This window comes from Parasteatoda tepidariorum, chromosome 11 (assembly GCF_982258835.1).
Source record: "Parasteatoda tepidariorum strain Cologne lab strain chromosome 11, Ptep-v5.0, whole genome shotgun sequence".
In the NCBI taxonomy this organism is placed as follows: domain Eukaryota; kingdom Metazoa; phylum Arthropoda; class Arachnida; order Araneae; family Theridiidae; genus Parasteatoda; species Parasteatoda tepidariorum.
In genome coordinates this window covers 10181866-10209297 of record NC_141765.1, presented here as the reverse complement: position 1 = coordinate 10209297, position 27432 = coordinate 10181866, and the positions used below count along the sequence as shown (strand labels likewise).

General features: G+C 28.3%; 1 protein-coding gene across 5 annotated transcripts; it reads left to right on the top strand.

Annotated features, from left to right (window-relative positions):
- On the top strand, window positions 1–27113 carry KrT95D (phosphofurin acidic cluster sorting protein KrT95D). Of its 5 annotated transcripts, XM_016056952.4 has the most exons (4): window positions 12–303; window positions 4260–4406; window positions 5694–5828; window positions 22627–27113. In XM_016056952.4, exon 4 carries the CDS (start codon window positions 22831–22833, stop codon window positions 25396–25398), a length of 2568 nt encoding a protein of 855 aa, XP_015912438.1. In that variant the 5' UTR covers window positions 12–303; window positions 4260–4406; window positions 5694–5828; window positions 22627–22830; the 3' UTR covers window positions 25399–27113. The 5 variants fall into 5 exon arrangements, with proteins under 5 accessions (XP_015912437.1, XP_015912438.1, XP_015912439.1 ...); XM_016056953.4 differs by lacking the exon at window positions 4260–4406 and having other exon boundaries at window positions 39–303; XM_043054295.3 differs by lacking the exon at window positions 5694–5828 and having other exon boundaries at window positions 40–303.
- Window positions 27114–27432: the final 319 nt, after the last annotated feature.

Genomic DNA, 27432 nt, shown 5'->3' with positions numbered 1-27432 from the left:
GTTTTCTAACCTTTCAGAAATTTTGATGATTGCGTTTTGTTTAGTAGTTATGTTATGGGAGGCGGTTGAAGAGGAGTCAATGTTCTCTTTCCTACAGATGATTTTCTTGCTGTTCAGTTTCTGAATCATTAAAAATTATTTACGTTTTAATGAACACTAAGGATAAGCTATGATATTTACATATTTTTAGAATTTCAAATGCTTGAATGTCAGGTGGTTATTTCTCTATCACGAACAAATTTATTATATAATGTTGAGGACACTTACGAATCCTACAATAAACATAGAACAAACTAATCATAGGTATTTATCTTTAAAAACTGTTATTATCTAATCTTTCAAATGAATGTGATTTTTCCTTTTAACATTTTCAGAATAAATGGGATAAAAGCTCTATAGAAACAAAAAAATGCTAGATCCTCCATTTATTTAAAGTCTTGTCACTCATTTTGCCATAAGAATTTACTGGGAATATTTCTTAAAAAATTATTTTAATAAGTGATATAATAAATTACTAATACATTGATTGACAAATAGCGCTTCAGAATGTGTCTGGTGATTTTCAAAATTACGTTTTACTTAAAAATTGAAGATCAGGCATTTTTTTATGGTGTTCCATTTAATTTAATTTATCTATTGTAATTTTGTTTTAGGAACTGAATAAGATGTCTGTTTATACCTCAAAAAATATAATAAATGAACGTATTTTTACCTTTTTTTAAAGTCCCATCCTAAATTTCTTATGTACAGAATTATTGACAAGTTTGAACACTTTTATTTTAAGGTCTCGACAATATTTTAATTGTTAATTTTGTGTGCACACTTGTTTATCTATTAAATTTTCCGAAAATTAATCTAAATTAAGAGTATTTTTACCTGTTATTCAAAAATAAAAAGAAAGCTGTATTTAAAATTTTTATAAAAGTGAAAGGAAATAAGCTTTCAACTTTTTCACTTTCCATAAATAACTAATCTAAAAAAGTGTCTTGATGAGCTATTATAACAGCAATATTAGAAGGTAGTCTGTCAATACTTAAAATTTTCTGATATACAAATTTATATAAATCTCCATATAATTTTTTAAAAAAATATATGAAGTCAATTCATAATATAAAAGCTTTTATTTATAAGCCACCATCAGTTGGTTATTGATTATAAGCAAAGATAATATTTTAAGTAACTCCCATTTAATTAAAAAAGTAGGTTACAACAATAACTTCACTTACAATTTAGGCATTCTGTTTCGTATCTACCCACTGAATGGGAATATGATAATAACGCAATTAAGCATTTAGATTTTAGATATGCAGTTAAAATATAGACAAATTTCATTGCAAATAACTTTTGCAACCTAACAATTTAAAAATAAACATAGTCTGGAAAGTTTAAATCGTAGTATTTATAATGTCCACATGAAACATTATAATGCATTTTCAGTGTTTCGGTGCATTTTCAGTTAAATTTTTCTTTGGGGGAATGCTGAAAATTTGAATATTTTGTGTATATTTTTTTAAAATACTGTTAAAATTTTTAAATTGATTTAGGATAGATAGAAAAAGATGTTAGATGTTATGGAAACTTTTGTTTTTAATTGCATTTAGTATAAAATTCTCTAATTACAACCACTATTAAATAAAGTTTTCCTTATGTGGATCCTTATGTATTATGGGTATTTTTGTTCAAATATCTTTACAGTAAGAAATGGTATTGTACACAAAACGTTTTCTTTTCAACCAACTTTGAAAGAATAAAAAATTTTTTATACATGAAAAAAAAATCTGTATGGTGATCTGTTTTAGAATAGTTGCTCGAAAGTTATAACTTGTAGCTACCTCTGGAAAACCTCTACATATTTCTTTAAAAAAAATTGCCTGTTTTGTATTCATTTGGCAGTTGTAGTTGGTGCAACAGATCATGATAAGGAATAAGTTCCGAAAATCAAAGAAATGAGAGTAAATATTCCAGTAAAAAAAGGTTGTACAATTTATAAATAGGGATATTTCCATATTGTATATTTGTTACTCTTACCTACTATTGCCAAGGTGCCCAATTGAGTTTAAACTTGCTAATTTAAAAAAAAAACAAAAAAACTTGTAGAGGTTTGCCGGAGGTGACTACAATTTTACAAGTTATATCCTTTGAGTTGGTCTCCTTCTGTGATGTGTTGTTTAGTTTCTTTTCGGACCACTTCTTAGAAGTTGTTAAGACATGGAGAATATTTCGACATCTATCATAATATGGTAATATTTTCTATAAATAACTGTAAAATTACTAAAAAGAGGGATTTTATTGTAAAACCAATGAATTGATTCCATTGCTAACCTCTCTCGCATATTTTGTAGATTATCGTAATCAAAGTATAAATTTAAAAAAAAAAAAAACATTAGAAAAGCCTGCTCCAGATTATTCATGGCAATTTATCGCGTTCGTAGAATATCTGAGTAATTTTGGACAATTTCAAATAAAGAATTAAAAGGGAAAGAAATAGTTATTCTATAATTTAAGAATCTGTCAAATTTTTTTCGTAGAATATCTAAAAGTGATTTTGGGCAATTTAAAATAAAGAATTAAAAGGGAAAAGAAATAGTTTTACTATAATTTAAGAATCTGTCAAATATTTTTCTTGTTGCATTATTATATCAAAAAGCTGCTAACATAATAATAATAAAACAAAAGCATTCATACGGCAGTAGTATTAAATCTCTTACAAGCAGGGTTGGGTTTTTGACGTCAAAAAGTGGTTTTTGACATGACAAGGGTATAATACTGGTTTAAACCGTCAAAAACTGAAGTTTGCCAAGAAAATATATAAACTTCAGAACTACCAACAGTTGCCATGCATTACATTGAAATTTAATTATACTATAGGTAATCAGCAGGTTTTAAAATATTTTTTAATTAAAATTAAGGTAAAATAACAGATTTAAAATCTCAGAAATTTATATTCAAATGCATGTGCAGAAAAATTTTGCACAAAAATTTTTTAAATATTTATATTTTGAAAAAAAAATTTTTTTTTGTTGATACTATGCATTTTTGACATATAAAGAACATATAACTAATATTTATAAGGAAGTTACAAGTTATGTTTGAATACAAACTTGATACAAGTGTATGAAATTTTTTTTTAATGTTATACCGAATATCTTTATTATCCAGTATGTTAATTTGAATTTAAAAGTAGTTATATTTGTGAATAATTATAAATATAATTCATATTGTTTATTATATTTATTTATAATTATTACACTTATCATTTTAAAACAATTTTTACCTCTTAATTTTTTTCCCCACTTGTATTAAGAATACAAATAATGCATATCTTGAAAGCAAGAAGTAATTATTCAACAGCTGAATATTTAGATATTCAACAAGACTTAGTATTCAGCAAAATGAAATTCACAAGTATTTGGATAAACTAAATTTTCAGCATAGTAAATGAATAGGCTGAATATACTGTAAATCGACACTAACTACTCTGTGTTTTTAACAGAAAGCACTTAAATTTGTATTGTCTTATGTTAAAAAGATTATTAAGAAGATTTAAAAGAATATTAAAAAGATTTTTCTTTAAAAGATGTCTAATGTACAAAACTGCTAATGTTTATCGTTAAAAATGTCTAATTTTTAGTATAATCAGTACTATACACTAAATTTGGTTATAAATAAATTTCTTAATATCACTGCAGATTTTCAATAACACATGAAAATGAATACATAATATTACAAAAGATGTGAGCTTTCAAAAGTACAAGATTTTGGTTACTATTCAAAATATAAGTGTTTCTTCAAAATTTTTAATTTATTTTTTCTAGAGCATATTTAGAAACACTATCCTTTATAAAAAATATATAAATTTTATGTATTAATTAACTTTCACATATGAATATAGGTTTTTGACATTTTTGACAGTGAGGTTTTTGACGTGACGGTTTAAACCATGGTTTAAACCGTCAAAAACTTTCACATGTCAAAAACCTGCCAATCCTGCTTACAAGATAAAGCAGTTGCATATTTTTTAAACAGGACTCATAAAAATGTTAATGAAGCATAAATTCTTATATTTAGGATTCATTAGCATTATTTTTAAACAATTTTATATCTATAGTTGATATTGAGAAGTAAATGTATTTGAATTATTTAATGCCATCTTACTAATTTTCAATCTGACATTTCCAATTGATAATCAAGATTAACAATTGTATGTTGTAGTGTAAAATATAAAAATTAATAATAGGATAAGTTGAATATTTTTGCAGTAGGCAACCAACTTTGTGATTTACTGACTGAATACTGACTTGAACCTAATGATCAAAACCAGCAGTTACCCACTTTTTTTCGGCAGTGGAAGCCTAAATAATCAACCTTTTTGCAGAACTCTGATTTTGTAAATGAAGTTTATTAAGGTAATAGTGAATGTTATAATCTATAAAAGACTATATTTTAAATATTTAATTAGAGGAATGAATAATTTTAATAGTTATAAAACTAATAATCTTAAATTACTTTTTATGTCCGATAGTTAAATTTGCTGTCCTTGTGCTATATTTAATCAAGCAATAAATTTGTTTTTGGTGTATTTACATAAGCTGAAAATGAATAAAATAAGCCGAGTTATGATTTACTTCAAAATGAAAACTGGAAAGAACTGCTATAAACATTGAAAATGGTTTTTAAGGAAATAGGAAACATGTCTTTATTAAAGAATTTAATTATTTTATTTTGATTTGGAAAGTGCAATACGAAATTCTTATACAATATTTTATATAATAATCATTTTTTTCATAATTTATTCAATATACTGTTATTAGAAATATATTTCTTTTAAAAAATGCCATTTCTATTTCATTTGAAATAATTTCATAAAGGCAACCAAAAGGTTAAATAAATTATGAATTATAGGTTGTATCTAAATATAATCAGAGGTTTCAAAACTCATCATGGTTATAAAAAGTACTAACTCACGGAACCTCTTTAACTCTTTCACGGAACCCTAGGATGACATGTAACACTATTTGCGAACTGTTGATCTAAACACTGCCCAGGTTTTTTAAAGCTCTAATCATGTTCAAAGGTTTTCCTATTTGAAATAAATTATAAATAAAATTTTGTATAAAATATTCGATTAGCTTAATTAATTTATTTAATTGTAAACTTGAAAAAAACAACAACTATATATTGCATAAAGTCTTACTTTACATAAACTCCTTCAATCTGGATTACCTCATGTTAAGATTTTATCTCTTTTCTCTTGACTGCTATTTATGCATTTTCTATGAGAAATACCTATTAAGTAATTACTTTCTCAAAGGTAACAAACATTTCTCAAACATTTTTATAAATAATGTTTATCTGTTACTTTTTGTAAACATTTTATAACCAGTGCAAGAACTTGACCCCCGTGGCAGAAATTTTTTGAGCTATCTGCAACACAGCTCTCTAGCTCAAATATCTTTCTGCATATATGTTACTAATTTAAAGTAACGAAAGCCCTATGTTTACATAGAAAAAAACTATAATTTTTTTTTTAGTTGAACATGTAATAATTTTTTATTCTAATATTATGGGTGATATTCTTGCATTTTATTGGAGGAGGGACGCACAAACTATTTCCATCTTCGCATTTTGTAAATAATCATCACTATAAAAAAAATGATTAAAAATCATGAAATTGATGATAGGTAATGTTTTAGATTTTTTAGGAACTTGCGTCTGTTTCAGATGTTAAATTTGAAGAAAAATTATATTATGAAGTGAAGCATTTAAAGTATTATCATAAATTTGTTAAGAAATTGGAAAAAAGCTCGGAGAAAACCATTTTTTTTAAAGTGAGTAATTGTTTTAATTATATTTGGTTTTACACAATTAGGTTACTCTTTCTTTTTTAAAATGTTTTTATATTATTTATTTTTTTAAAATATAAATTTCTTGGTACTAAACAAAATGAAGATTATTTTATGTCAATAATTCACATCCATTTTAATTAATTGGATAATATTTTTTACATTCCTACTAACCAGGGTTAGAAATTAGAATGTGACAGACGTCAATGTCACCTAAATATTTTTTCTTAATTGCCAATGCTGTTCTGCTAGGAGTAATTTTAAAATTATATTTTTATCCACAATATTTATCTTTTTTTATCATAGTACTAAATAACTTTTTCTAAATAAGAATATTCTGAAAATCACGCCTAAACTTATATATTTTTTTAAAAATACATAAACAACACCCAAGTCAGGGCTGGATGTCCAAAAAATAAAATTTAGGAACAAAATTTCCTCTAAATTTAAGGATGCTGACTTTAAATAATTGACTTCTCTATGTATCAAATCAAGCAAATCTATTCAATAAAAATTAAAAATTTACTCCCCCCCCACTTGAGAAATAAAACAATTCATATTAACTTCTAACATTTATTTGATAAAGGGAAAAGTGCATAATTAGAATATAATGAACTTTCTATTTCTAAATACATTCATTATTTTAAAAGTCAAATTAAAACATTGAAACTTGGATAAGTAATATTTGGTTTTATGGTGATTAATAATTATTTTCATGGCGAATAGTTACAATTTTTTTAAACACGGTAATTATACTTTCATTTGCAGCATAAGCCATCATTCGAGCAACTTTTGTGCCCTTCCACTTTTTGAAATGACAAGTTTTAATCTTTCATGATCCTCTCCGAGCAAACAATGGGCACCATTTTCTTCTTCAGTTAAACTATTTTCAGCCTCAGTCAGCTCAGCTAACTTTGCCTTCATTTAATCATTTATTTTTAAATAGCATGAACACGAATTGGGATATGTGGTTATTAAATTGCGTGATGTGTGATTTTTAATTCACAGGAATACAAATTGTGTTGTGTAATTTTTTAACATGAGTATGTGTGGTCTCAGTGTTTTCACTACAGCGCGAGAATCTCGCATATTTTTTTCTTTTCTCGCATTAAAAAATGATTAACGCGAGAAGTTCGCGCACTCTATTAATCAATTTCAAAATGCGTGAATCTCTTGAATTTTGGAAAAAATTTCGTCTTGCACAAATTTTAATAAAATCCGCCATTTTGAAAAAGACATAAAAACAGCTACGACAAGTGTTGAGAAAAAAAAACATGAGTCCTTTATAATAAGTTGTTTAAAGTTAGCTCCATTTTTAGCTGTAAATGAATTACCGAACTCCCTCACCGACAATTTACAGCAATTTGTAAAAGTTGAAGTCTGTGAAAACTATGCTGGAAGACCTAACAAGAAGTATGAACATGGAAATAACTTCAACGAACTTCACTATACTATAACAGAAATAATTGAAAAGCCTATACTGGCAGATGTAGAGGATAGGAAGGTGCGTGCACAATGCTACAAATTTAATTAGTGATTCCGAATAGTTCAGCATCTGTCATTTAGCACCCAAAACCAAATTAAAACAAAATATCGTAACAGATTTGACTGATTAGCATTTGAGCAACATAATGAGAATAGCTGATGAAAAAGTAGATGTAGAAAATTTTCCATATGATGATGCAATAAAAATATTCAATGGTTTAGAAATTAGAAGATGTTAAAAATTTATTATAATTAAAGAAATAATTTTTATTTGTTTTTTTAATTTTTAGAAATCTCACCCTGTTTTTGAGAAAGCGAGAAATTCTCTCCCATTTTTTTTTCTGTCATGAAAACACTGGGCTTTTTAATTGCTATGTGTGATTATTAAATAGCGTGGATATGAATCACAATGTGCCAATTTTAAATTGTGGGAATATGAATAATGTATAATTTTTAAATTGCAAGATGAATCAAATGAAATGAAAAATAATTGGTATCATAGTCAAAATCCTCTGATTAGGAGGAGCCCAGAAACTCAAGCATGTGATGTTATGCCAGGGATCGGCAACCTGTAACTCGCAAGCCACAGGTGGCTCTTATGATGTAAAGTTGCGACACTCCAGTTCCATATGAAAAATTAATAATTTGTTATCAAAACCCTTAAAAATAAGAAAATATATTAAGTACCTAATTTCTCAAAAGCTTTCTATTTTTATAATCGTTAATTACAAACCGCTACGTTCAGGCCCGTCGTCAATGTGGTTGGGGGGTAGAGGGGTGTCTCATTCCGAGTATTCACTCAGAAAAGTGGCAAGTCTGTTTGAGCATGCTGTTACCAACACTATGAAAAGGCGCAAGAAAAGGATGGTGCCAACGACTCTGACCAAGCAGCAGACAAAACCCCGGAGATTTCTGTCAACTTGAAAAATCCAGGGTATTTTAAAAGTGGTTAGCTAAAAATGCTTTTTTCTCACGTTCTATATTCTTCTATATTTGTTCATAGCATTTGTTTTTATGATAAGTTCAAACTGCTATCCTTTATAAACAAAACTGTACTAATGCTTATTTTATTGAAAAAGTGATGTGCTTAAAAATAGAGCTTCAGTTTTTTTTTGTTAAATAATTTTTTTTAGCATTTTTGTAACTATGTTGATGTATTTCGTATGTATTTAATGTTTTTTATATTATCTTTTAGACTTAAGTTAACAGTTTTCCATTTGTTTGAGCTAAGTTAATTATTGGTAAAAAGAAACTTAATATTTTTGTAATAATGTAAAAATTCAATTCATAGTTTTGTATTAAAAAGGCAGAATAATTAACAAAATAAATATTAAACAAAATTGTACTTTAACTGCCTTAACTAGAAAAAAAAAATATTTTGTGATTTAAGGTTATTAAGTAAAATAGTGTGTAAAGTGATGTATAAAGGAAATAACGCCTTATTTATTTGCTTCATTTTTTTATTCTTTATAGTAAGGTTCATTTTTTTTTTATATTTTAAAAAAAGACTTAAACATTCTTTGATAAAACAGCTTTAGGTATTTACAAAATATAATTTTTACAAATATTTATTTATGATTTATCATCCTTTAATGTTTGAATACATAGTTAAATTTTTTAAAAAGTTTTATTTATTATTTATATTGTGTTATTTTCATATAAAAAAATATTTGGATAAAAATTTAGCATTTTACAAATTATTTAAGGCAAGAATGCGTGAAAAAAGTTATCTGTACTTCCAAAACTTGTTAATTTTTTTTCTAAAGAAAAAAAAAAAAAAAAAGGAAAAGGAAAAAAATTATTTCTGTATCCCTATTCAAGATTTTAGTTACAGTTCTTTTAGTAATAATAATGTAAATTATAACACAAATAATAAAAATGAATAAAATTATTAAAAAAAATGAAAAATAAAATTTTAATAATAAGCATTAAAAATAAATAATTCGTAAGTAAAATTTCCAAAATTAAATAAATATGCATATAATACTTGAAATGCATTAAAAACAATCATACTTAGATTAAGATTTAAAAAAAAAAATTCTCAAGTCATAATTGATGTCTGATAATTTTTCAGTTTAATGTTTCAGTTCAATGAATAAATACTTATTTAATTTTTATCGACATTTTTTAAAGCCTTTGATGTGTATCACAGGCAATTATTATGTTGAAGTGTTATTTTATCACTTTAATACAAGATACTTATTCAGAAGGTTAGCAATATTTATTCACCATAGCTGTTCTATTTTTCATCCAGACTGTTGCCATCCAACATACAAGAAATGATTTATAATAATCTTGCTTAATCGATCCATTATCGATTAAGAATAATGCTTCAGAGTATCCCCCCAGTGACAGAGAATTTTACTCTGAAACGACATAATATTTCACATAAAATTTGAATATTACACTATTTACATCATTGATAAATAATATTTTATACTAAACAACCTTGCTCAGTTATAATCAGGGACGTAGGTAAGGGGGGTGTTCAGGGTGTTCAAACACCCCCCATTGTACAAGGCAATTTTCCTTTTTTTTTAATACTATAAATAATTTTTCCTTAATTTTAGAAAATGTTTAAATATTTTATTTACTGGAAAAAAAAATGGAGAATTCTCATGTCATTTTATTTTGAGGCTTTTATTAGTCTGTAACAGAAATAAAATAATCACTTCTGCCTCTTTGCTACCCATTCATCAAAAGAGCAATAAACGCTTTTCTTCAGTGATTAAATTAGATAGCATCCCTTTCCTCATTGATTTACCACCCACAAAGCTTCTCCCCTCAGAAAAGTAGCCAGCCCAGCTCATATTACTCTAAGGGAAAATGTTCTTCGTTTCTTCCAATGAGTCCTATCTTATCTCATCTACTTTTTAAAATATCGGCTATACACATATCCTATTTACGGTCATAAAATGCATGCCTCAAACAAAGAATTCTCTTCGATTTCTAGGACTGCATATACATGTTAACCTTTTCAGGACATAAAACTTCCTTGGCAATTTTTTCGGTCATTCTGTCTGGGAACTTTGTCTTAGACACTCATCCTAAAAGCGCTTAGTTTCAGATTTTTCTTTTTGTTTAATGTAGCATTTCATTTAAAATTTCTTTCCATATTTTCTTTCTGATAAATTTTTATTTGTTAATTTCATCCGTTAATTTTTAATTTGTATTGTGTAATTCTGTTCCTGTAAATAAAACGTGATATTTTATTGGCTATAAAAAGAACTTGAATCAAAAATATTGGAGGTAAGCAAATACTTGTATTAAATCAAGCTTTCCGCATATCTGTAACATTTATAATGCTTTTATATTTCGCATATACGTAACATTTAAACTGTACAACAAATAGATCTATTTAGTAAATTTGATTATTCATGCATAATTTTATTTATAATTCTCAATTTTTGTTCTCATTTTATGATTATGAAATCTGACTTAAAAATATTTGAAATTCTATACTGAAAATTGAAACAACTTTATTATAATTCAATCAGAATTGAAATATCTATATTACACTTAATTTTATATTAAAACACAAAAATTTCATAAATGAATAGCTGAGAGCATTTAATCATTCAAACTATCTTAGTATAAATGTGTAAGTGTAACTTAAAGTTTAACTATTTTTTAGAAAATTGAAAAAACTTTCTATTACTAACTTTCTTTTTTCGGGATCTTATTGCAAGGTAAGTTACTTATGATCTTGACAAATTTTTAACGATAATACTTCATTGCATAATCAAAAGTGGCGATGTATGTAACAGTTTTATAAAATTAAAACAAATGTCAACAAACCTTTAAATTATCATAAAAATTACTGAAATTGTTAATTAAAAAAAAAATTCAGTGCTTTCTAAGAATGATTTGAATCAGCTAAAATAGTTTTTTTTTTGTCTACATAATTTCGTATATATTTATAGCAGAGTCGAGACCCCGTTTTCATTAGCTATTATATGCATAGACCTTGTGAAGAAATCTTTAAAAAAAATATACGCCAACTGAAATTTTGTAAATAATGAATATTTTATCCAAGCGTAACAGATTAACAGGAAACCTTTACATTCACTTAATAAATAATATCAGTTTAAATTAAAATATCAGAATAGTATCGAACAGTTTTTAATCTGTAATGAAAAAAATTAATAACCAATAATAAATTTTTCGTAATAATAAATTCAACGTAATTCATAAATTTTCCGTATATTAAAGATTGTGACAACATGCTCTGAACTAAATAAAAAATAAAAATTATGCATTCAAAAAATAAAAATTGTGCATTCAAAAAATAAAAATTATGCATATGGTTTTCTTTAATTTTAAATGAATCAAATGAGTAATTTTATGTTTAACTTAGGAAAATTTTATTAAAATTCAGATCACTTAAAAACGAATCACAAAACAGATATGAAAAATTTATCATTGCAACTTCATTTAATTTTTCATAAATGATCTCAAAATTTTTATTTGTTAACCATAATCTTGTGTAAACAGTGTAAGCAAATAAAATTTGCGATAATTGCGCTGCACTAAATTAAGTCTGACACTGAATATAAAAAGAAATGAAGTTTAACAAAAGAGTAAACTATATTACAAATAATACTTTAATTCCAATTTGTTTAATTCCAAATTGAAGAGTTTGAAGATATTTTATGTTTTGACTTGTAGTATTCAACACCTTAATTATGATTTATCGTCAACACAAACTAATGAAAAAAAATCTTTGTTTAGCAAAATATTTTAAGATTATTAAAAATGTAAGGGGTAACATTTATTTCTCTTTAAAAATAAATTTTAAGTAGAAATTGCTTTAAACACATAATGCATTATACTGATTAAGTAACGAAAACTTTTTTTAAAGTCAATAAATTTAAAAGAATTAATTGTTTCTCTGATATTTAAATTTAATTTAGTGTGATTAGTAATTCCTTAAATGTTGAAATGCCCGCGGCCACTCTATCGAAATCCAAATTTTATAGTCCGTGATCTTACGAAACATGGATTTTTTTCATTCAATATTTATTTACGAAATATTATGAGGCTTTGTAACGAATTTTTTTTTCTTGTGTTGTATATCTTTTGTATTTATTAATAATTTTTTGTTACATTATTAAAGTTTTACACCTTCTACTTAATAATGTAGTTTAACAGGATATTATTGAAATAAACAAAAAGAAAAATTTGTGTGAAGATATATTCATTTACCGACTTCTGCGAGTGTACTATATATCTATGAGTAATTTTCGTTAAGTGCGACAGTTTAATATAACTGCCATTGAAATCTGATATCATAGAATAAAATAACAATTTTTTTTTAAAGTTTATTTAACACCATTATTATTAGCTTTTTGGAATGATTTTACACATTGTCATTTTCCTGCAGTCTCTTAATAATTAATATACTATAATTAATATAATACTACTATAATTATAAATAATTAATATGATACTAATAACTATATTATTCAATCTGAGCTGTTTAATAAAGTCTTGTGATTAATAACACAAATACTAACTAAAAATGAAATGGAACATGGAAGTAAAAGCTATAAAATTATAAATTGTAATTTTTCTGGCACTTGAATGCCAAGGAATAATTGGAAACTGCTAAATGCTTGCTTATTGTACACTGCTCTCTATAAGGTATTAATAAGAGTTATTTTAATAAACGAGTTTTTTTTTTTAAAAAAAAATATAGTATTTCAATCCAAAGGGTTAAAAAAAAAATCCTATGTGTCGTATTTTCTGAAACTGATCCATATATTCTACTTCGTAAAGAATTCATTTTTTTATATATTATTTTATCTGCTTAAACGCATTATAATTTGCGGTAAACAGATGAATTTTAGACAATAACGGTGGTTTTGTTTTAATGCTCTTTTTATTTGAATTTCGCTTTTCTCCCAATCGAAGGGAAGCGATCAACGACGTTTATGGCTTGTCTTTATTTTGATCTTCATTTAGATCACTGCTTGTGATTTTTAGCATTTAAATGAAGTTTACAGTGAAAACTTCTGTATTCGATTATTTTATCAAAACCAAAAAGAGTTTACTTGTATGTAGGTAATTGGTTTAATTAAATTACATCTAGATAATAAATTCCTCAATCACAAAACACCCCCCATGAAAAAACTATACCTACGTGCTTGGTTATAATGTTAATAACACACATAAGTTGCCAGTTTTGCTGGAAAGTGTACGTGTCTTCCAGACCTAGTCACAATTTTGTCGGGTTCCTTGGGAAAATGATTTTTTTCTGTATGCAAGGATTTGGAAATTCCAGGTTTTACAACCTGTAAGTTTGATTCAACCTTCTGTAGTAGGAATCAAATATGCTGGCTTTACACGGTCTATGGGCACAGTAGATTGCCTACCATTTAGTTGAATTGTAAGGTTTTTAGCTGACCGTTTCAAAACCTTATATGGACCTGTATAGGGTTGACATAAGGTAGGTTTTACACAACTCTTACAAGGCTGATTGTGCTCCAGAAAAAATCCGGATTTCCGGAAATCAAATTTTCAAAGGTGGAACTTTTACACAGTTTATTTTGTTTGTTCGTAAGGGAGAGTCAGAGATATACTTTATAAGCTTATATTCATGATTAATATTCATTTTTTTTATCAGTAAATAGTTGTTATAATCATAAACTCAAGAAAGAAAGACATTTGTAAATTTTAATTACTTCTCCAGGTCATCATAGGTATGTGCAAATGGTATAGGTTTGTGTAAAGTTTTAATTATATTTTAAGTAAATTAAGAAATATTAAGAAAAAGGGAAAAAAAAACCTTGTTTAAATTTTTTTCTAATTTTTCAATTTAAACCGTTTTTTTAAAATTTTTTTACTCAAGAAATTTTCCGGAATTTTAACTTGGACTCACTATCACCCCTTCTCTTAAAAATACGTGAGAACAAGTGCTTAGTGAGGGATTAACATAAAATGTAGTTCGTTCATGCGCAGATGTTGCAATTGGATTCAATTCACGCATGGTGTTTCTAAGACGATCAACAAAAATGTCATCACATGGTGGAATAATGGATGTTTCTAGCATGTCGCTTAGAAGTTGAAGAGTTGTTCCGTATACCAGTTCGGCACACGATGCGTTGATGTCCTCCTTTACTGCAGTACGGATTCCTAAAAGGACTACTGGAAGTACTTCTATCCACTGTGAGTTTTCATGCACTTTTATAGATGATTTTAAGTGGCGGTGAAATCTTTGCACAATGCCATTTGAAATGGGATGGTATGCTGTTGTTTGAATTCGGTTTGTACCCAACATTCCGGAAAACTCATGATATAAAGATGATCGCACCTGAGAACCTTGATCTGTTGTAATTATCGAAGGGCACCTGAATCGAGATATCCAAGTGTGGAAAATTGCCCGACAGATGGTTTTGGCTTGCATGTCCACAATCGGTATGGCTTCTGGCCATCTTGAAAATCTATCAATCATTGTTAATAAGTAGCTGTAACCATCAGATGAAGGTAACAAGCCTACAATGTCGATGTGTATTTGTTGAAATCGAGCATCAGGTAAACTGAATGTTCCTAGAGGAGCTTTAGTGTGTCTTTGAATTTTAGAATGCTGACAAGGTTCACAGCATTTCACCCACTCTTTTATGTTTTTCTTCATATTTGGCTAAACATATCTGGCACAGATGAGCTTAGTAGTAGCTGTAATACCAGGATGTGATATGCCATGCAAGTGTTCGAAAATTTGTCTTCGAAATGTTGCCGGAATGAATGGACGTGGAGAACCATTTGAAATGTCACATATTAAGTCAGTATCTGTATTTTGACATGGTTTGAGTTCAAGATGAAGAGAAGAATTTTTATTTTGAAGAAAATCTTGGATTTCTGGATCAGTTTGTTGAGCCTTCGCCAGATCGTGAAAATTTTAGAAAATTCGATTTAGTAATTGAATTTAATTCTATACGCGAAAGTGTGTCAGCTACTATATTTTTGGATCCCTGTACATGTCTAAGGTCAGTTGAATATTGAGATATGAAATCTAAATGGCGTAGTTGTCTAGGGGAACATTTATCCGGATTTTGTTTCAATGCATAGATTAGTAGTTTTTGATCAGTATATATTTGAATTTCTCTACCCTCTAACATGTGTTTGAATTTTTTTATTGCCGAATAAATAGAAAATAACTTGTGGTCATAGGTTGACCATTTTTTTTTGAGAATTATTTAATTTCATCGAGTCAAAAGCTAAAGGCTCCCATTTCCCTTCTGAAAGTTGCATTAATGAAACCCCTATTGCAAAATCCGATGCCTCAACCCTTAAACTTAATTTTGCACCAGGAATAGGGTGTTTTAAGAGGGTTGCCTGTGCGATTGCTTCCTTTGCCTTTAAGAAGGATTTTACTGCGTTATCATTCCATTTTAATGGCTCAATTTTGACCTTAGAATGATTTTTCTTTTTGTTTTTATTTCTTTCTAAAATTTTATTAAAGGATTACTGATATCGGCGGCTTTTGGGATGAATCTGTGATAGAAATTTAACATGCCTGCAAATCTGCGAAGCTGTGTTAAATTGGAAGGTTGAGGGAATTCTAATATGCATTGTACGCGATGCGGTAGAGGTTCGATTCCTAATTCTGTTAATTTAAAGCCTAAGAAATTTAAAGAATTTTTAGTGAATGTACATTTTTCGACATTGATACAAAGACCATATTGTTCTAATCTTGCAAATAAATTCTTAAGGTTTTGTATATGTTCATTATGATTTTTAGACGCGATTAATATGTCGTCGACAAATGCATAAATATTAGGTAAATCTCTAGTGACTTCGTCAATAAATCTTTGGAATGTAGCTGCTGTGTTGCAGAGTCCGAACTGCGTGCGTGTACTTTCGAATAGTCCAAAAGGTGTACAAATGGCCGTTTTATGAATGTCATCAGGGTTAATTGGAATCTGGTGATAGGCCTTTACTAAGTCAAAGTGACTGAAAATTTTGGCGCCATGCAGTTCAGATGTGAAATCAGCTACACAAGGAATAGGATATTTTTCCTTCACCGTTTGTGCATTTAGTGCCCTAAAATCACCAACTGGCCTCCACTCCAGTGTTCCCTTTTTTGGGACCATGTGAAGTGGGGATGCATAGTTACTTCTAGATGGTCTTACGTGCCCTAACTCTATCATTTTTTAAAATTCTGATTTTGCAATTTTTAGTCTATCTGGAGCTAATCTGCGAGGTTTTGCTACTACTGGAGGACCTACCGTATTTATAAAATGAAGGGTGTTATGCTTTACGGGTTGATTGGGATCCGGTAATTTAGTAATTGAGGGAAATTCTGCTAAAAGTGAATGAATCACGGAATCACCTGATATTGTTTTAACTCAATGCAAATTTTTTTCCATAACATGACCTTTTGTTTTAAATTTAGTTCTCAAATCTCTAGACATTTATTGCGTAGATCAGGCACTAAAACAAAAGAGTGAAGGAAATCGGCACCTAAAATTGGCATCGTAATATAAGCAATAAAAAATGACCAAGAAAAAATTCGTCTTAATCCAAAATCTAAAGAAAGTGTTTTTTGTCCCTAAACATTAATTGGTGTAGAATTAGCAGCAAAAACTGTTTGCAGAGGATTATTTCTTTTTTGAATATAATTTGCCGGGAGAATGGACACGTCGGATACAGTATTGACCAGAAAAGACAAGTTTGTTGTCCGGTCTCGAATGACCCGGCGATGCAATGTTTGTGGCAAAGAACAGGTTGTGTCTATTCTTCGCCAACTCCGTTTTCCCGAAACTTACATGCCGCAACGCATTTTCCTGGTTTACATTTGTTTCCAAAATAGCGATGGTACCAGCAAACAGATGAATCTCGTTTTTTAACACTATTACTTCTGTTTCTGCGATTAGGAGAACGAGAGTGTGAAATTTCAAGCTTATCAATTCTTTCATAAATTTTTTTATTTGGCGAAATAATTTCTCTTCCATTGAATTTGAATCGTTTTCAGTTATAGAGTGGGTTTCCATGGGAACTGGCGTGACTTCTATTATCTTATCGGAAATGTCGGCTGCTTTTTCTAAAGTTAAATCTGAAACGGCTGCTAAAATCATTTGGACTGATGTCGGCAAACGCTGCAAAAATAATTCTAACATAAGCTTTTCAGGGACTTTTAATGTTTCTGCATGACGTTTCATAATCTTTAATAGTTCGAAGGCTTCCTATTACCCAGCTCTTCACCAGACAAAAGTTGGCGAATTTCTTGTTGCGATGATTCACTTGATTTAACAATTACTTCTGTTTTTAAATTATTGTAAGGATCTGTAGCATCAGGATTCATTAAAATACCTCGAATAATCGATGCAATCTCTGGCGGTAATTGAGAAACAATAATTATAATTGGTTATAGATTCTGCTATAGGTTTGGGAGATGCCAATCTAAATGTGCTTTCACACATAATAAACCAAAGAGCAGGATCTGATCTGTTATATACTGGTATTTGTACTGCACTTACCTCAGACATGGCGAAAGAAGTTTGAATGGCATCACAAGACTTTTTTTTTCAAACTGAAATCAGAGTTAAACTAAACAAAATTCTTGATGGATATAATTAATATCAATTCAAATCGTCCGCATAGTCACCATTGAAGTGTTGTTTTATCACTTTAATACAAGATAGACTTATTCAGAAGGTTAGCAATATTTATTCACCATAGCTGTTCTATTTTTCATCCAGACTGTTGCCATCAACATACAAGAAATGATTTATAATCATCTTACTTAATCGATTCATTATCGATTAAGAATAATACTACAATGTAAAACATGATGTTATGAAAAGACGATTTATTATATGAAGAAAAGTTATTTTTATAAACCTTGTCAATAATAAGGATAAAAATCTACTTCAGTGGATGTAGTAAATGAAAATTTAAAAGGGAAAAAATAAGCATATGAATTTAAAAAATATCTAATTCAATATATTGATAATAGTCTTTATAATAATATTTGATCTTTTTGTTTGCCAGGTGAATTTTAAAGTTTTTAATTTATAAAGTTATTTAATTAGGTAAAAAATCGTTAATCATAAGTGTTTTGATGCCTTTTTACACTCGCCTTCCTCAACAGTGATTTGTTTGTTTTCGAATGTTCGATTGTCAAAATTCTAACTCGCAACCTCTATATGTTCTTTTTTACGTTCACTTGGAACAAAATTTCTTAAGAGCGGTCATTCCGAATAGCCTGCATATTATTAAATTATATTATCAAATACATTAATGTTGTAATTTTGTGTTTAAAAGATATTTAAAATAATAGAAGATCGTTACTTTCAGTAACTTTTATTAACTTATTTTTAAAAAAAAATGTTAAGCTATTTTAGTTGGAAAGCTCAAGGCTCTATAAATTTTGAAATTTTTTACAATAAATATAAAAAGTACGCGACCATCATTTCTAGCACTTTATCATAAGACGATTTAATGGTTGCTCTGACAAAAAATTTTTTAATTAATTTTAATGCTTAATAATTCGGTGTTAAATTTTTTTTTTTTAACAATAACAAGAATCGATGGTACACATTTCTTGAAAAAAGAAAATTGTGACAAAATTCTGATATAATATAAAATTAATATTAACTATATAATATAGATGATTATTAATGCGGAATTGCTATAAAAAATTTAAAGAATTATTATAAAATCTATCTGGTAAGATTGCGTTCTGTTGCACATTTAATAAAAAATTGCGTTTTCTGTTGAAAATCTGACAAGAATTAGTAAGATAATTTACAGTTTTCATCAAATTTTAATGACCCAAGTATTCTTATCTCCCCCAAAAACGTAATTAAAAAGTGATTAAAAAATTAAATGAAACTAAATTTTAAAAAATTTATTAGTGTATTTTAAAAATAAAGATTAAATATTATTCCGTATTTAAAACCGTTTTTTTAATGAAAAATCAAATATATGGAAGAAAATACTATAATATTAAATCAAGAAATTTTATTGGCTCTTTAAAAATGGGGAAATTCTGTAAAATTGTAACTTTAGGCTCTTTCATTTCTAAGGTTGCCGACCCCTGTGTTATGCCAATAACTTCCTGTCCAGGTACCTGCTAATACTGGGAGCTTGTGACGTCTTGTAACTTCCTGACCATAATATAGCTCAACCAAGAACAAAGTTATTTTAAAAGTTAGGCATCAAAAATGATTGGGTGAAATTTTTTTGGAGTCAAATTTAATTTTTTACTTGCAAATAGACTAACAACCACTTACTTTTAAGCCTACCTTCTTTATTTTGTATGAGTTATTACAACAAATATACAGTACTTACTCTATTGTCTATGGTTTGTCTAGGTGAGCCCAGCACAGAAAAATTCAGCAGATATTTTCAGATTTGGCTCACATGAAAAAAAAAAAAAACTATCCAAACAATTTTCTTTGCAATTATCAAGTCAAATTGTTCTTTGAAATTATCTGCTTATTATTTATATATTTAACTTTGTAACTTTTTGTGCAAAATTATATGAATTAAAACATATCAGTAATTACATTTTTACAGACAAAATTTAATATAAATGAACTAAATGTGTGAAAAAAGTACACATTTAAAATTTTTGCTAAATTATATTACATTAATTGCCTAAAATATAAAATATGTGTTATATGCATACACAGTTACACTTATTGCATATAATTTATTTGGGTTGTTAACTCCAGGGGTGCAGATTATGTCTGGTTGCATAAACAAGGTTTGGGGTCAGGCAGCCCGGGTGAATTTTTTTATATATTTAAATGAAAAAATAGCAAAAAATTTTTCAATTTTTTTTTGACAATTCACTGTCTTTTTTTCAAATCTCGTTTTTCCTGACTATTCCCAGGGCTTACGAATCTGTCATTTTACTTCCAGAAGTTATCATTGTTCATTTCCGAATTTTCATTCCATATTCTAAATTTAATGAGATCAGAGTTTAGAAAAAGATTAATACAAATTAATTTTTTTATTTGGTTTTTATTTTTTAAAATGTCATGTTCTTATAAGGCGTGGCAAAGCTTTGTCGCGTTTTTAATTAAATGCTCCTAATTTTTTTCTTATTTAATCCACTTTTTTAAATTATGAGTTTAAAAAAACAAACAAAACTAACGTCTCAATTTTGGATTCTAACGGATGTTTCATAATTATATTTGGAATAATTTAATGCTAGTTTGATGGTTTTTGTATTTCCCTCTCACTGGCACAGCCAATTATGTTAATAATTTACTAAACTATGATTTCAAAATTCTGATTATTTTTTAAATGATTAAATTCAGCTTAACTATTATTCCTACTATATTATTTAATAAAAAATAACCGTATTATAATTGTTTTCTTATTTCCATTTTTTTTTCTTAGTAAAGTATGGGGATATATTTTTCATATCTCTTTCATCTTCTGTACACTGATAGGCGTGTGCAATACATTTCCCCCGCCCCCTCGTGAATCAACGAGAAAACAAAATCAGCCTGCCATTTCCTTAAATTTGATTGACGGCAGCTTACCAAATAAACAATGATTCTTTTGGAGGCACAGGAAAAAAATAAAACATTTGTCCATTCCCTGCCCCCTCTTGAGCTAAAGATCTTCAAGGTCACAGAAGAAATGAAGTTTCTCTGGACAAATGGGGAGAAAAATCCCCCCTTCCCCCACATTTTCCTCTACTCAACTTAAGGAGGTGTCCAATTTCCGCTTTTTTTCTTAATCATTCTAGTTCAAAATGGCGGGAAAACTGAGCAGATTTTTTCCAGGTTTTCTGGATACCGTATAAATGGTTATTTACTGTACTATATCTTATTCTTATATTTAGTATATTAATATGCTTGTAGACTATATTTGAAAACCCCTACTAATCACTGGATGAAATTATTTTTTTACCATTGAAAAAACCCATGGTGCTCTGTTTTTTCTTAAAAGCGCAAGTTTTAGTGAATCCTGTGCAGTTGTCGCTGTATTAATTGCCACACTTAATTACCGTGGCAATTTGATTACTTATCTAGCCGCAAAATTAAAATTTCAAGAAATCCAAAACTTTATTTACTATCCATAAATTTACTATAATTATAAATAATTGATTCTAACTAATTTGTATTGTTTAACATATTAGAGAGATTTAAAAAGGAATTTTTTAACTTTTTTTGAAAAACTTAGTAAAATAATTTTCTCTTGGCTCAGAGAAAGCTGCATTCCAATGTATATCATATGCCAGTTGATATAAGAGTTAAATTTTATTGGGTATTGGTGAAAATGCATATTTTACTTGCTGCAGAATTTAAATGATATTTCAGATGTAGCTGAGTGCTACTAAAAATTTAATGTGTGGTCTGGTAATGTGCTTGATGGTATATGATATCCCAAGAAACACTTTCCTTAATTATTTTTTTTACTAAACTTTAATTTTAATTATATATAGAATTATTCTATTGTAGTTGCTTGACTGGAAGGAACGAAATATATATATATAAGATATATTTCTTTAGTCTCAACATACAGAATATCACTTTAGTTGCAAGTCTGTTTTTTTAAAAAAAAAAAATCGGTTTTCTTAAGTTTAAGAAGCTTCTCCATTATCATATAACCTCTCAAAAAGGTCAAGAATCCAAATCTGTTAAAAAAATATATATGTTTCTTTAGACTAAGTATGTTGTGTTGGATGTCGTAACATAAAATATCCTCTGCACTAATTAAGCTGTAACCAAGGTATAACACAATGTTGTACCCTGGACCAATTTTTCTTTCTTGAATTTTTTTTTATTTGCTGAAGTGTATGATATTATTCATTGACAAAAATGTATTTCTCGCAAAATTTCTGAGTTATTTGAATTAATATATTTTGCATAAAAGTGTAAAAAGTCAAAATTTGTTGAAGGTTCAACACTTCCTTATTCTCATCTGTGATATTTTGTTTGTAATTTTTATTCCAACTCAAACAAGCATTAAAATAAAGAAATAGTCAAATTTTTTTTAAATTAACCATCATCTTTGTTATATGGTGAATCAAAGATTTTTGAAGGAAACTATCCAGCATTTTAGTTTTTTCCATATGAGGATTTTTTTCCTTCTGCAAGGTGCTTTCCAAAAATTAATATTTTTTTCTTTATTTCTATCTTCACTACATATTGGGTATTCACTGTATTATTTAAGTCCCACGAAACTTCTTCTTAAAGCACCTAATTTTATTGTTTAATTTTTTTTTAACTGTGCTGTTATTTAAAAAGTTTTATGACTCTTTTGTGCAAATTCATTTTGAAATATGTTAAATTATGATATTTTTTAATTTTTATTAGGCTATGTTTTTTTCTAGGTTCCTGTGAAGCAGTTAATTTCATGGAAGTTGATCAAAATTTCTATTATTTCACTTTAAACAATGAACGCCACTGGGATATTATATCCCAATCAGTATTCAATGTTGCATAATATTTATCTAATTGAAAACATAAAGTATATGTGTAGGTAAAACTGTTAATAATTGCTTTTCAAATCAAATTTCAAAATTAGTCGCAATAACATGGCAGAGAAACCAAGCAAGCCCTCAAATGTTTGGGGGAAACCTGTGCCAATGAAATTGTTTGCTGCCTGGGAAGTTGATCGCACCCCACCTAACTGTATTCCCAGACTGTGTACTTTAAATTTGACACGGCTTGTACTTTTAAAGCCTGTTGTTGGTGAAATGAACTCTGTCACTATAGCAGTAAAAATGCAAAGCTCTAAACGAATTTTGCGCTCTAATGAAATTTTAGCTCTGAATAATGGCCTTATTGATACTGAGCTAGATTTAACATTTTCTTTGCAATATCCACATTTTTTAAAGCGTTGTGGAAATAATCTTCAAATAATGCTTCAACGAAGGAAACGGTATAAGAATCGAGCAATTCTAGGCTTTAAAACTCTTGCTTGTGGGATTATTAACATGGCTGAAGTTCTTCAAAGGCCTATGGATAAAGAATTAGAATTGCACTCAAACAATAAAGAAAAAAGTGAAGTTATTGCAAAAGTATTAATGTATGCAATTTCTAGTCAGCCAGTCGATCATGAAGAAATAGATAGGCAAAAGTCATTACGAGGGATGGAAAGAACTGTTGAAGTTGATAATTTTTCAGATGAAGAAGAAGAATATACATCGAATGAAGATGGTTGTGACAGTGAACCTGTTGTTGAAGATTCTGGAGCTGCAGTAGATTCATTAAACCATTCTCATTTGCGAAAATCGATGAATCCTAAACTTTTCCAGAATGTAGATCGTCCTGATCCTGCAGAAAGAAATATAAAGCAGAAAATCATTGCCTTACTTAAAAAATTCAGAATACCTGAAGCTGAGGTATCTGATTCTGAACAATATCAAGAAGAGCTTGAACAAGAGCTTATTTCTCAGAATCCACAAGAATTTGAAGATCTCATTGATGAACTAGAAAGTATGAGTGATAGTGGTCCCGATGTTGATGACATCAGTATTTCTTCTACACCAAAACCTAGTTTACGGCCATTTTTTTCATCAGGAACTTTGACTGCTATTGATAAAAACAACATGCCTATGATTAGTGACGATAGCTCTAAGAAAACTGATGATAATCATGAATCGGGCACTGATCAAGAAAATACTGATACTAGTCAAACTGCAAGTCCACCAAAGTCATTAACAATGGAAGAAAAAAAAACTTTTTCTCCTTCAGGCTTAGAAAAAGATAAGAAGGCTAAATTATTTGCAAGAGAAAAAAGCTCATCCAAAGATAAACGAACATCAAATGCGAAAGAAGGCCGTGAAAAATTGACTTATGAAAAATCTGCATCGAAAGATTCAGAATGCAGTCCTCAGAAAACTGTCCTTGAACAATTAGCTAAAATATTTCCTACTGATGATTCAATTCCTGATCATGTAATTGTTGTTAATGCAATTGACGTTGTTGGTAACTGTTTGGCTGTTCAATTAATTGATAGAAATGAAAATGTCATTACTATCTTATCAAATTCTGATTTACGAGCTTCATTTTCTTGCTTAATGAACAAGATCCAGAAGTTTTGTAATTGTAATTCACGAGCACCACAAACAATAAAAATTGGTATTTTGGGACATGATAGTTTTTTTAGTTCTGTTTTACGCTTGTATGTTGAACATTTTTCTACGAAACCATCAGAATGGCAAGCTTATGTAAAATTTTGCCTTATTCCTTTATCATCAAGCACAGTGTCAAAATCATTAAGTAGTATTGATAATGCATATTCTAATGTGTTTATGGATTCTTCTTGGAAAGATCTGTTGGATCATTGTAGTGAAACTTCTTCGACACCTGAAATTGAATTAACTGTTAATCGAATCATGCATTTTATCAACAATGCCTCTTATTTGTGGCAAATGGCAATAGCTGAAGCTATGGTCACTTATAAAGAAAAAAGTTCTGACGAAGAATCATCTCAAGTTTTTATTCCCTTTGTCACTGATGTTAAAATTGGTATAATGGAAAGTGTGACCCAAACTACATCTGTTGATTCTGAAGAATTAACTGCAAATTTAACAGTCCCAGGCAATTCTCCACCATGTACAATAACTGAAAAAGGACCGCGAGAAAGTACAACTCCTCCAAGTTCTCCAAGTATTTCAAGTGCATTTTTAGGAAATACTTCTGGATCTGCTGTGATGTCTGCATTTGGAGAAACAATGGATCTTCAACTTGATTATTGGATTATGCCACAAAAAGGGGAGGCAAATAAAAAAACAGAATCTTCAAAATTGAGCTTGAAAACCACCTTTCGAAATTTGCATGTATCACGTACTAGTAGCCCTGTTGAACCTGGATCATCATCTCTTACTCTTACCTATGTTACCAAAGAAAAGAAACAGAAGATTATGAGGCTTGGTAAGAAAAAGGAAAAAGAAAAAGAGCTAGACAACCGTTATCAGCAAGTGGAAGGTATTCATAGGCTTATATGCTCTTGCCGGACCTTACAAACACCTCTCAAAGTAACTATAGATGGAGTTGAATGGAGTGGTGTGAAATTTTTTCAGCTCACTTCTCAGTGGCAGACACACATTAAGTACTTTCCCGTTGCATTATATTCTATGATAGAGCATCCATGTTAAATAGCTTTATGTTACTGCTTTTAGTGCCAAGTGCAAAGAAAAAAAAAATAGAGACTTGCTAAATCTATGTCAATATTTGCTTTTATCCCTGGATTCAAAATGTCTTCGTTTTCTTACTCTTTAGGTAGCAAATAATTTCTGTTATTTCTCTGATGAACAATTATATGTAGCTGAATAGAGTTTGATGTTTGAACTTTTATGGGAAGTTTGCAAAAATATTTTGTTATTGCTTTAGAGTCTGAAGTGTTTCTTACTGTTTATGTAGTAGTAGTCCTGGTGTTTTAAATTTGCTGATGTCTGTGATAGATTGCTGTTTCGATGGCTGTATTTCTTAAAAATATGACTAATATTTAAGTATCACAAAATTTTTGAAGTTTGCTTATAAAATAATTTTACTATTTTTATAATCCTCATAAACACATTTTATGCTGTTACACCCACTTTTATTTTTTGATGTTTGTACATTTTCTGTTAGTTTTATATGAGATTCAAGGCAAGGTGCAAGACTGAAGTGTGTATTATCTAACTTTATTTTGTGGGTGTTAAAGATTATTTCAAAATTTATGTATCTTGCAACTTTGTTTGCGAGGTATTTTTTTTCTTTCTTTTTTATCTTCAACATACTATATTATAAATTGCACAATATATCCTTTATATACATATGTTAACTGTATAAGCTTAATTTAGTTTGAAATACCAAAAATATGTATTTCAATTATAGAATAGCAAATACTTTGCATGCCAAGTCAAATTAATACCTGATTGCATAGTGTCATGTATAAAATTAACTGCAATTAATTGTAATATGATACTAATTTCTTTAAAAAACTTTGTCATATTGGGTATTATATTTGTCACTATCCATGAAATAAACTGATGCAATAACTCACAAATATCTATCACTTTTTCATATATTTACATTAGTTTTAAAAGTGTGAGGTGCCACAAAATCTAATAACTTAATATCCATCAGCAATTAGGGAGATTATCAAAATATTTATTGATGTTGAAATATATTTGTTCATGTATGTGTTAATAGATTTGTTGTTAATATACTCACTTGATGTGCTTCATGTAATGATCTTTATATAGCAATTCTTTTTATTCAACACAGCAATTTCAAAGTTGAGCATGTATTTGTATTAGTTTGAAAATGTGCATGAACATTGTTTTGTACCTAAGTGTGAAATTATCAAACAGTATTCAAAAATAAGTAAGGTATGGAAACTTGATATAATTTTTAGGATAAAATTCAGGACTATTAACATCTTTTTAACAACATATGAGAAAAACTTAAGAGAAAAAGTAAAACTTAAGAAAACCAGGATTTCTGAAGCTTTAGAACATTGAAAATTGTGTTTTAACTAGAAAAGATTTTTTATACTGCATCTGTGAAATATTAAATAAAACCCACTGAAATATTTCTTGGAGTTTTATGTTATCTCATCTTCTTCCCTAACAAGTATTAAAGTCCTTGAAAAGATCTCTTTTGAAAAAGCTTAAAGGATGGTGGTAATTCATTACATATTGCTCTGTAAATTTGTATTCAACTGTCATCTATAAAGAGTAATATTAGACTTAAACAATAAGAATCAGTCAATAGCTTATTCTGCATACAAAATGTTTTCAGGTACTTCAAAAAAGCTTATTTTATATTGTAACATAATGAATTAAGTACCTTTATAAATTTGTTTTCAAATTAAAATATAATGAAATTATTTTGTACTTCTCTTATTTTATTGAAGAAAAATTGAGCCTGTGCATAAGTGTTTAATAATTTTCATATAATTTCTGCTGTTTTGGATGTTAGGTGCAGGATTTTTTTCTTTCTACTTAGCATTATTTTTTCTTATTAATTTTTTTTCCATATGAATACAAACATGCTTTTATAGGGACAAAATTACTGAATGCATGAATTAGGCTAGAAATTATACTTTTGCTATTTAAACATTACTGATTTTCTTTGTGTTTATCAAATTTGATGAGACATAAAAATATATTTGGTCAAATTTTTTTATAAAATGTTCAATATCT